General features: G+C 61.8%; 1 protein-coding gene across 1 annotated transcript; it reads right to left on the bottom strand.

The window, feature by feature from the left end:
• Positions 1–666: 666 nt before the first annotated feature.
• On the bottom strand, positions 667–3189 carry ZIC3 (Zic family member 3). Its single transcript, XM_068412026.1, has 3 exons — positions 2148–3189; positions 1361–1524; positions 667–849 (listed from the first exon to the last, which is right to left on the bottom strand). The coding sequence occupies exons 1-3, from the start codon at positions 3187–3189 to the stop codon at positions 667–669; spliced, it is 1389 nt and encodes a 462-aa protein (XP_068268127.1).
• Positions 3190–11450: the final 8261 nt, after the last annotated feature.

An 11450-nucleotide genomic window follows, 5' to 3' on the forward strand; every position in this document is an offset into this window, starting at 1 on the left:
AGGCAACTGTTATACTAAACGTCACAATCTGGGTAGAATAAACACCACATCCTCATCCTGAAAAATACTGACCGACCCCATCAGACGAGAATACATTCACAAGTGTAATGCTTGGAGAGAGAGAAGAAGAAGAGGAAAGCAGAGAAAGAAGCAGCAGGAGAGCTCAAGAGGAAAGTTCAAGACATAACAGGACTTTGGCACGGTTTAAGACTGTAAGTTTAAACAATCACCACTAAGGCGAAAGAGAATTTTCATCCTCATGTCAACATCCCACCGAAAGAAGGAAAACCAAAACAAATTAAAAATTAAAAAAAAAAAAAAAAGTGGGGAATCGGAGGAAGAGGGACTGGGGCAGGGAGGGAAAAAAATATCAAAGAAACGACTGTGACTGCAAAAAATGACAACAAAAAAAAAAATCCAATCCTGAGAAAAGGACATGGCTAGTCCAGCATCTGGGCTTGAAAAAAATAGTAATAATTATAATATAATAATAAAAGACCCCCTCCTCCGGATCCTGGCAGTTAACTAGGTGTAGCCCTATGCGGTCGTCGGTGTGGAAACTCCATTTCCGTGGGAGCGAGCTGCAGTTGGCTTGGTTTGTCCTTTTTTTTTTTTCCCTTGTTCCCAACGCATTTGGTCCAGTCTCTGGCTGGGCAGCAGCTGCCTTCACACATACCACTCATTAAAATTGGGGGGCAGTCCAGGGTTGTGTCCAGGGTTACTCTGAAGGGTGGCCGGCGGCGTTTTAGTGGAGTCCTTACTGCCGGCGGAGCCCACCGCAGGGGGGGTGGAGGACTCGTACCCTGAACTGGCTGCAGGGGAAGAGTCCGACCCCTGGGATTCGTGCACCTAAAACCAAGAGGCAGAGATGGGAACGAGCCCGAGGTCCCCGCCACCCCGCTGAGCTGCGCTGGGATGCTCCCCTATGCAGGAGGGACACTGGGGTCCAGTGACTTGGCCCCTGCCTGGCAAGCAGGCGGTTCATGCCTTGTCAGCCACCCTGAGCAGCAGCGGCAAACGCCGGCCTCGGCTCGCAGACACTTCGCTGCAGCGTCCCGGCTTCGGGGGCTGCAGCCACAGGCCAGGGTGCATTTGCACAGCCCTCCAGCACCGAGCCACGCTCTGGAAACTGGGCAACACTTGCACCGGTGGGAGCACAAAAAGAAACTACGCCATTTCCCTGGGCTCTGCTCCAGCCACGGCCTAGACACCGGAGACTGCTCGGGCCATGCTGGGAGTGCGGAGCGCTGCGGCAGGCACCGCTCAGCTCTGCCCTGGCCCGGGAAAGGAGCCCTGAGCACGCCAGCAACTGAGCAATCCCTGCTCAGGGAGGAAAGGGCTGGGGTGCAGGGGTGATTACCTTCATATGTTTCCTAAGCGAGCTGGGGTGGGTGTAGGATTTGTCGCACACCTTGCAGATGTAGGGCTTGTCCGAGGTGTGGACGTGCATGTGTTTCTTCCTGTCGCTGCTGTTGGCGAAGCGCCTGTCGCAGCCCTCAAACTCGCACTTGAAGGGCTTCTCACCTGTGAAATTCAGAGAGGGTGAAGGAGGGCCATTCCCCTCTCCATCCCCGCCTGCCTCCTCCCAGGACAGCCTCTGCCCTGCTCGCTCCACCTTGGGGATACACAAGCACCCCAAAAAATGAAGAAGGGGAAGGTGGACAGCAGGGTTTGTTACATGTCGGATAAATTTGGGTCACCCTTTGTTACTTTTAATTCACCTCCCACCAGGCCCGCGCTGGGCTCCGGCAGGGACAGCGGTTGGGTGAGCCCGGGGAGGAAGAAGACCCAAGATAAATTCAGCGGCTCGGACAGTTTTACAAGACGTACTTAAGGATACAAGCTAAAATACATTTGCTTCCTGCCTCCCCTCCCCTTCCCTCCACCCGGGCGGAGGGCTGAAGAGAAGACAGGGCTGCAAATAAAAACACTTTGACAAAAGTATCGCTGATTTAATCAGGAGAGACGCCAATCAGGCCTAAAAATAAAACAAAAAGGAGCGGAAGTCACCTAAAATGAGATTTCATTAGCATTTCTACGGCTCCCTCCGCAGAGGCGCGCAGGGGGCCGGGAGCGGCGGCAGCCCTCCGCCCCCGTCCGCGCAGCCCCGCACAGCCCTGCGGGAGGCGCGTGCCCCCGGGCCTTACCTGTGTGCGTCCGCTTGTGAATCTTGAGGTTCTCGGAGCGGGCAAAGATCTTGCCGCAGCCCGGGAAGGGGCAGGGGAAAGGCTTCTCCCCCGTGTGCACCCGAATGTGGTTCACCAGTTTGTATTTCGCCTTGAAGGATTTGCCTTCCCGCGGACACTCGTCCCAGTAACAGATGTGGTTGTTCTGCTCCGGCCCCCCGACGTGGTCCATGGTGACATGGGTGACCAGTTCGTGCATGGTGCTGAAAGTCCTGTCGCAGCTCTTCTTGGGCCGGCTAAGCTGGCTCTCGTCGAGCCACTTGCAGGACAATTCTTGCTTGATGGGCTGGCGCATGTACCGAAAGAAAGCCCCGGGGCCGTGGTGGTGATGGTGGTGGTGGTGGGCCGCCACGTTCATGCCCATATTCATGTTCATGTGGTTGTAGTTGTGGAACTGGGCGCCGGCATAAGGGTCCGTGCGGGGGCTGGAGACGGCCCGGTAAGGATCCGGTCGCCCGAAGAAGTCCCCGCGCAGTCCCAGGTGCATCTGCCCGTTGTCCACGTGCCCGTTGGGGGACGTGTGGCTGGGGCTCTGCTCGTGGAGTCCCGGGAAGAGCAGGTAGCCTGGGGTGTCCGGGATGCCGCCGGGGCCGTGCAAGCCGCCGGGGGAGCCGCCGAAAAGCCCGTGTTGCGCCGTACCGGAGGCAGCGTCCGCGATGCCGGAGCCGCGGTTGCGGAAGAGAAAGTCGCGGGTGGAGTTGAAGGCGGCGGCCCCGCCGTAGGAGGGCACCTGGCCGGCGTGGTGGTGATGGTGGTGGTGGTGGCCCAGGGCGCTGGCGTAGCCCGGTGCCTGCGGCGTGAACGCCGAGCTCTGCCCGGCGGCGAGGTCGTGCGGGGCCGCGTTCAGCTTGAATGCGGCGGCGTGCGAGGAGTCCCCGAAGGGGCCCAGCCCCATGCCGGCGGCGGCGGCGTCGCGGCCCGGCATCTCGTGGTGGCGGGGCGCCGCGAAGCCGCCCACCCCCAGCGCCGGGAACTGCGGCCCTCCATCCAGCAGCATCGTCATGGGGTCGGGGCCGTCGGTGCGGCGGCAGCCTGCTCCCCCCCCGCACCCCCCCCGCCTCCTCACGCCCTCAAAAAAGTACAAAACCACCCCAAAACGCCCCCCCACCCCCCCGCTGCGGGCAGGCGCGGCCCCCGGCCGCGGGCGGGCAGCGAGGCGAGGCGAGCACCCCCCGTCCGACACAAAAGCAAACAAAAAATAAAACCCAGCCCCAAAAAGCCGCCCGCCCCCCGCGCCGGGCCGGGCAGGGCAGGGCGGCGCAGCAGGGCGAGGCGCAGCGCGGCCCCGCTCCCGCTCGGCGCCGTCGGGGCACTGACGGGGCGCCCGCCCGCGCCTCGCACATAAAACCAACTCCGGGGCCAGGCCGCGCCGCGCCAATGGGGAGCCGCCGGCCGCCCGCGTCACCTGACCCGCCGCCCGCCGTCCCATTGGCGGCGCGCCGCTTGATTGGCACGCGCCCCGCGCCGCCGGGGACGCTGATTGGGCGCGGGCGCCTCGCAGGTAAAACGGGGGGGGGGGGGACACGGGGACACGGACACGGGACGGGACGGGACGGGGGGAGCGGCGGGGAACCTGCGTGCTGGCGGGGCGGCCCGGGGGCCCAGCGCGCCGTGCCGAGGGGCAGGCGGGCACCCCCGGGCACGCACGGTGCGTGTCCCTGTGTCCCGCTGCGTGGCCGTGCGCGCTGTCCCCGCCGCCGCCACCGCCCCCCTCCCGCCGTGTCCCGCCGCGCCGTGTCCCGCCGTGTCGTGCCCCCCCCACGCCGCCCCACGCCACACGGGGGGGAAGCGTAAAGCTGCTGCAAACCCGCCGCGCTGCTTCAAAAATAAAATCCCGTTAAAACCCGCACCGGCGGCTTTGAGGCCGGTTTTCTGTTTCTACTTATTTTTATTTATTTTATTTATTTTTATTTTTCTATTTATTTTTCTCTTTACTGACTAAACGCGGGGGCAGAACCGCCCCGCGCCGAGCGGGGAGGGTCCGCTCCTGCCCCCAGCCCCCCGGGAAGCGCGGGGCACAGCTTGCCCGGGCCGGGGCTAACTTTGTTCAGCCGCCTCTTTCCTCCCTCGCTCCCCGCCGGGAGGGCGGCGGGGGCATGCGCCGGGCGGCGGGGGGTCGCACCCCGCTCCGCGGGCAGCGGGGCTGCGTCCCCCCCTCCCCGCCGGCCCGCGGAGCACGGCCGAGCAGCGCCCAAGTACGGCGGCTCCTGCGCCGTATTTTTCCTACACTCGTTGATCTTTTCTTCCCCCCTCCTCTCCCCGTCTCTCTCTTTCTTTCCTTTTTGTTGTTTTTTTTTTTTCTTTTCTTTTTAATTTTATTTTGCAAAGGCAACGTTCTGCCTTGGAATAATTATCAGTTGCAGACAGCGCTATAAATCCACTCATTTTCTGTTCTGGAAAGCATTTGCAAAGAACTATGGGGAGCAAGAGTGGAAATAAAAGGCAGAAAGAAAGATGGCTGTAATTGTAATATCCTGAGATTTGCTGAGCCCCCAAGTCTGGCTATTGGGCAGGTCTCAGGCTCGCCGCCGGCTCTCTGCAGGAAACGTAAAATCTGATCAAGTTCAGAGACGCATTGAGAGTCTGCTTCAAGCAGCGCTTTATAACCGCGGCCCTTTCACATCCTTCCCCCCAATCAGCCCCGGGAAAGACTCCGCATTCTTTATTTTAGGGTTTGCAGGGAGGGAGGGAAAAAAAAAAAAGAAAAGAAAAAAAAAAAAAAGAAAAGAAAAAAAAAGAAAAGAAAAGAAAAAAAAGCCACCGGTATAAAATCTCCCCGAGAGGTAACACCGGTGCCCGTCAAACACTCAAATTTCCCAGGCCACGGCCGCCAAGAACAGTCCCAAAGTTGGAAGGTGAGTCCCTCGCTGCCGTTAGTGCACGATCGCAGCAGAACAACAAGAGGCGGGAGCGGAGGGGACCCGCCCGGGGGGCGGGGGGGGGGGTGTCGGGCCGCCTTCGCTGCGCGCCCGCGCTACGCCCCGCGGCTGTTGCGCGGGAGGAGAGGGGGGGGACCCGGCAGGATTGTAGCCCTCTCCGCGGCGCGGCCGGGAGCGGGGGAGCCGGGGCGCCGGGGCAGGGTCGGGGACAGCCGGGCACCGACCTGCGGTCCCCGGGGCCCGGTGGCGGCGAGGTGAAGCCGCGCTCCCCCCCTTTCTCTGCTCCGCGGCGGCTCTACCTGCTTGTCTCCGGAGGGCGGCGGCGGGGTAATTAATTACCTCCCGCACGTGTTGGGTTTTCTCGGCAACAACCACCCCCCTCCAAAAAAAAAAAAAGAAAGAAAGGAAAAAAAAAAGGGGCATAATTCAATTAGTCCGTCAGCTGAGCGCCGAGGAGGGCAGCGCCTCTGAAGTCGCCGACTGGGGCGACCGAGGGCGACTGACCCCGGCCTGTGAGGAGGCCTCACGTGTAGCCAGACGCATTGTCTGTCCCTAATGGGATGCGCCGGGGCCGGGCCGGGCCGGTGGCGGGAGCCGGCAGGCGAGCGGGGGCCGCGCCGCGCTGCCCGCCGCGGTGCCCACGCGTGCGGGGCTGCGGCTGCCCCGGCCGGGCGGCGGGGGCTGAGAAACCCTCCGGTCCGGGGAGACGGAGCGAGCGTGGCTCCACGGTGTGAGAAGCTTATTAAAAACAAAATAAAAATTAAAAAATAATTTGGGGTTTTTCGCCTTGAAAAATCCCTGCGCGGCGGCGGCGGCGGCACCGCGGAGCTTCGGGAAAAAGCATCCCGGGGCGGGGTGGTAAAAAGAAGCGATCGTAGCTTTGGACAAGGACTCGCCGTTTCGGGGAGCGTTTAGTGGCTTTGCAGAAAGCGGCTCCCGCAGCCCTGCCGTGCCGCGGTGTACTTGCGGATCGGGCTATATCAAATAACCTATAAATCTTTTTTTATACGTTTCCCATTTCTACTCTGCCAACTTCGCCTGGGTGTGCGCGCCCGGCAGTATCCGCACGGGCGTATAGGCACCATTTACACCCGATCGCTTCCTGGCTGCAATTTTGGAATTTGCCGGCTCGGGGACCAAAAATGGCATAAAATGCATTTATTTTTTTAAGACCATTGTCGGTATGGCCTATGAATTCCGGCCCGCGCCCTTGTGCTTTCGTAATTAAAAAAATATATCATACATTTTGGACGTATTTTACCACTTCAGTAAATTCCATTTTTATTCAGCGATATTTCTGGCCGATCCCAATTTATTTTCCAGAGGCGGGGGAACATCTCATATCTCTCCTTTTTAAATCTATCTCAGTTGCAAACGTGCAAACAACAGCAACCGGAAAAGTAGTCTCGCAGGCTCCCCTTCTCCCATCGTACTCCCAACGCGAGGGGAAGGCGGAGAAAGACCCCCTGCTTTACGTCAAGAACAGATATTTGTGTGATTCTCCTCCACCACCGTTTTTTAAATCTTTTTTTCTTCTTTTTTTTTTCCCTTTGGGATGATTTGGGAATTTAACAGCCACAAAAATGTAAACCCCCTGGAAAGTGGTGCGGGTCCCTCCGCTCCCGGAGCCCGTCCGGTGCCTCGCACTGCGCGGACCCGGACCTCTCCGCCGGGCTCCCCCCGGTGCTGCCCGCCCGCCCTGGCCAGGGGGCTACCGGGGCCTAACGCTGCCCCGTCCCATCACCCCGGCACGGTGTGGGGAGCCTTGCCAGGGGGAAGCCCGCAAGGTCCGGGCCCTGCAGCGTAGGCGCATCCCGCAGCGGGGCACGGGCAGGTGAAGTTTCGGCAACGGCCCCCTGAGCGGGGGGTCGGCGACTCCGCGGGTTTCCCTCGTCCCTTCCAGCGAGGGTGCGAGGAAAAAGCAAAACAAACCCGGGGAAACGGCAACAGAAATCCCCCGCGCCGACCTGCGAGCCGGCCGGCGAGGGGAACATTTCACACGCCTTAAATACCTTTTAAACCGCGTTGTATCGCGGATAAATGAATATCCCTAACAAGCGTAAAGACAAGTAGTTTTTCTCCTGCCATAAACATATTGCATCTCCAGTGTAATTAAATGCAAACCAGGAGCGAACGAGACGTTTCCATTGTAGCTGTCACTCAGCGGAGGGGGGAGCACATGTACATTTGAACTTCAGAGATACGGGCTGGAGTAAACAGGTCTGAACTTCGGCAAGGGGAGGGGGCGAGGAATATCAAAGGCCAGGCGGAGGCAAGCAGAAAGACCTGAGTGGTGAGGAAATGTAGGTGCCAGCGGGCTCTGTCCTGCAGCCTGGGGAGCTGTGCTGGCACCGGCATCCTCACCCACGGGCTGGGGTTTGTCGCGTATTTGGTGATGATGGCGAGAAGTTCCCCCCAAAATGAAAATCACTGTTCAGCTGCGTGGAAAACATGCGTCAGGCTCGGAAGCGAGTGGGAAAACCACGAGAATGAGTTAGAGCTGGTGCAGAATTAATGCAAACCCAGGGGCAGGGGGTGGCGGGGGTTGCAGCCTTGCGGGGTGCAGGGGCAGCCCCCCGCGCCCTGGGATGCCCACGCACCTACATGGCCACGCACCGGAGCGACCCCGGGGAAGGCCACCCTCTGGAAGGGGGAGAAAGCCCCTTGCGAAGCCGTTAGTACGAGGCACGGTGCAGACCCGGGAGCAGGCAGGGGAGGAAGCCGAGCCCTCGGTACCCCGGCCCGGCCGAGAGCATCCTCGCCCTCCGGCCACCCCCTTGAAATCCCCCCGTGCCTCCGAGGAGCTGAGGGGGTGGGGGGAAGTGGCGAATATCTCAATCAGCGAGGAGGTGACCTGTGACCCGGAGGGTGGCTCTATTGTCCCGCTCTTGCGGGGGACACAGACTTTAGTCAGCCTTTCTGCGTGACTGAGCCCTGAGGGGCAACCGCAAGCCCCGGGCTCCGGGGAGGCATCCCGGCCTCGGGAGCCGCAAGCCCGGCATCAGCTGCCGGGGCAGAGCCGCCCGTTCCCCGGCGTGCCGGGGCCGCTGCTTCCGCACCCCTGGCTGTTTCCGAGCCCGGGGTACCCGGCCTCCCCCTGCCCCGGGCCTTTCCCCGGAGGCCAGGCGGGGCTGGGCCGAGCCTCCCCACCCGACGGCGAGCCCAGGTGGGCCGGGAGGCCCCGCCGGGTGCCCCTGGCTGTGCTCACGCTGGGGTTTGACCTGCAGCGAGCGCGGCGATGCTCTGAGGAGTCGGTGGGGATAACGGGAGGGGAAGGGGGTTCCCCGGAGGAACCCCCGCCCCCGTTCTTCAGCTTCCCCTCGCCCCGAAACCTGCCGTCGCCGACGAGCGGGGCTGCGAGCGGGGCTGCGGAGCCGCCTCCGCCCGCGCCGCTGCCAGCGAGGCCGGGAGCGGGGCCGGGCACGAGGCGGCGCTGCGGGGCGGCCCGGACCGGCCCCGACGGCTGCCAGGGCCCCAGGTGGCTCCGGGCACCCCTCGGCGCTGCTCCGCTCCCCTGCCCGAGCACGGAGGGGTCCTTCCGCACCCTACCCGGGCGCACCGCGGAGGACGGAGCAGCTGGGGGACGTGGGGCTCTGTCCCCAAATCAACTCCGGTCCAGCCCGTTCCCGGGCCCGGGGCCCCGCCGCTGCTCGCGGACTCGCCCGCCTCTCCCCACCGAGCCGCCCCGGGGCCTCGCAGCAGGTGTAAACCCTGGTAACAAACCCGTTCCCCGGGTGCAAATCGCCTCATTTGAACCGGCACCCCCAGGGGCCGGAGGCAGCGGTCTCTAGCTGCCGGGGGCTAAGCGGGGCGAGCTGCCAGGCCCCGGGGGGGGGGGGGGGGGGCAGCCTCAAGCCCGTCCTGGGGACTCCCCAGCCTGCAGCATGTCCTCGGGGCGGCTGCGGGGACACCCATGCCCGCGACACTGCGAGCCCCGGGGTGTGCCAGGGCTCGGGTGCTCTCCCCGCCCCCGGGAGCCCCAGAGGGGAACGCGGGGTTTCCTCTCGCTTCCAGCTCTTCTTCCCCAGCACTGGGCACAGCTCCGGCCCGGAGCGGAGGGTCGGCAGCTGGAGACCCCGCGGCCCCAGGCTGGGAGCTTCGAGCGGCCCATACTCCCCAGAGCGGAGCCGTCTAGTGCCGCCCCGGCGGCGGACCTCGAGGCGGCCCGGTGGAGCAGAGGGCCCTCGGGGGGGGGGGGTCGCAAGTGGGCTCCGGCCGAGGGCTGCAGGGCCGCTCCGGCCCCAGCCCGTGGGGTCGGGCCGTGCACCCAGTGTCCGCTCCCGCAGCGCCGTCCCGGCGCACCGACGGGCACACCGGTGGCGGGCACCGGTGGCGGGCACCGGTGGCGGGCACTCCCCCCGCCCGGCATCCCCTACAGACGGGGACACGATTTCGCCAGCCCCTAGGACGTGTTGGAACGACGTGCTGAACGATTTAAAGTCTTTAGAAAAATTAAAACGAGGGCTGAGCCGTTCAAAGGCTCGCCTATTTTCATCCTCCCTCCGGACACGTCGCCCATCGACTTTCCCTCAACAGCCGGCGGCTTTCCTCAAGGTGCCGGGGAGAGAAACGAGATTCCCCTTCTCCCCTCCGGCCCGGGCACCCTTCCCCGCCGGTCCCTTTAGGGTGATCTGCCCATTCACTTTTCCTCTTGCTTTTTTTCTCCCCGGGAAAAGCGGTGCCACCGCACAGCTGCGGGGTAGGACCCGCTCCCGCTCCTCTCGCCGCCTGCCCCACTCCTTTCGCCGACGAGGGGAACGAAGCGCTCCAGCCCGCAGCCCCGACGGGCTCCAGCCGCCCCGACGGGCTCCAGCCGCCCCGGCGGACCATGGGGCGGCGCAGACTGGGCAGCCGCGGCTCCCGGGAGGAACCGGGCTCAGCCCTCTCACGCTTCCGTGGGTTAAACAGCCCCGCAACGGAGCCGCTTTCGCCGGTAAAATCCCCCTCAAAGCACTGGGGCCAAAGCGGGGTGAATAACAGCAGCGGGGCGGGGGCTTTTGTCCAAATGCCCCCCCTCCGCCCGGGGCCGGGTTTGCACCAGGGCGATTCACCCTCTGCCTGCGGCCGCGGGGCTCCGGGGAGAGCCAGCTCCCCTCTAACCGCCGAAATCCCTAGATTTCGGGCCGATAGACGACTCCCCGCCAGTCTGACTCCCCCCTTCCTTATTTTTCCTATCGAATACCCCGAGGCAGCGCGTTTCCTCCGCCGCCCCGCGCAGGCCCCGCGCTGCGGGACACGGGCGCGCAGGGAGCACACCTCGGGAGCGGGGGCAGCGACGGCCCCCCCGGGCACCATTCACCCCCCCTGTAAACGGTGTGCTTGCCACGGGGTGAAGGAGTCGATGCCTTTAAAAGGACTTTTATTCACCTCCCCGGAGGATCAGTTCCGTAACGAGAACCTTGTCGGGCAGAGGCGGGGGAGATCGCGATAGAAAAGGTGCCTCCAGTGATCAACCCCGGAGCGGGTGGTGCCGGGAGGGGAGGGAGGGCTTGCGGTAACCTTCGATGGGGAGTGCACCAAAAAAAAAAAAAGAGAGAGAAAGAGAGAGAAACCAAAACAAATCCAAAAAGCAACCAAGCAAACAGAAAGCCCCATCGCAGCCCTTCAACTGCGGCTCCCAGCTGAAGGCAGCTCTGTGCCCTCGTTGCGTTTAAATTCCCTCGGCAAAGCTGCGCGCCCGCGGGTGAGCGGTGCGGGCAGGGCTGCGGGACTTCACCTCCTCTCAAGTTTCCCAAGCCAGGGAACAGCCCTTTCCAGCTACCTTCGCCCGTTCCCCGGTAGCTTTCAAGGCGTCCACGTTTATTTTAAAAACTCTTCTGAGAGATATAGTAAATTACATTTGCTTGTAGCTACAAAGGAGAAAGTTAAGCATTTATCTCTGCTGTTGTAGAGGCAGCCAGTTGTTTTAATTAAAGGGTGGGGATCCGTGATATATACACCAGATAAAAGCAAACGCACAGAATAAACTAATTAAAACATTGTGTTTGGAACACATTTTATTTCTTTTTTTGATCTTAGTTGTGTTTTAAAGAAATGTCAGCGCACTATAAAGCAACCTTATTTCCCTTATAGTGTGCGGCGCTTTTCAAAGGCTAGTGTGATATATTTTAGAAAAGAAATCCCGCTGTGAAAGCTTGCGTGTCTTCTCTTTACCAAACTAAGCTCTTGTCAATCATGCCAAGGCATATCCAATCACCAAGTCCCTTTTTGGAAAGCAGCTCATCCCGCTGTGCTTTTATATATCACACCGCAGCATGTTTAGATGCATTTTTACTATCACTTCAGGAGCGGTGACTGATGAGAGCGCAGTTACAGTACCGGCTTCCCCAAACGCCGGAGTTGCTCACAATTTGCCTGGCTATTGTCTGCGTGTCTTTCTCTCCCT

Source organism: Nyctibius grandis, chromosome 13, assembly GCF_013368605.1.
Source record: "Nyctibius grandis isolate bNycGra1 chromosome 13, bNycGra1.pri, whole genome shotgun sequence".
NCBI classification, from domain to species: Eukaryota; Metazoa; Chordata; class Aves; order Nyctibiiformes; family Nyctibiidae; genus Nyctibius; species Nyctibius grandis.

What these genes read in the sequence shown, in the direction of transcription:
- ZIC3 (XM_068412026.1), bottom strand. Translation starts at nt 3,189, where the DNA reads ATGACGATGCTGCTGGATGGAGGGCCGCAGTTCCCGGCGCTGGGGGTG. An exon ending in TCACAAGCGGACGCACACAG is followed by an intron (nt 1,525 to 2,147) that starts GTAAGGCCCGGG and finishes TGAATTTCACAG; the next exon opens with GTGAGAAGCCCTTCAAGTGC. An exon ending in CGCTTAGGAAACATATGAAG is followed by an intron (nt 850 to 1,360) that starts GTAATCACCCCT and finishes TCTTGGTTTTAG; the next exon opens with GTGCACGAATCCCAGGGGTC.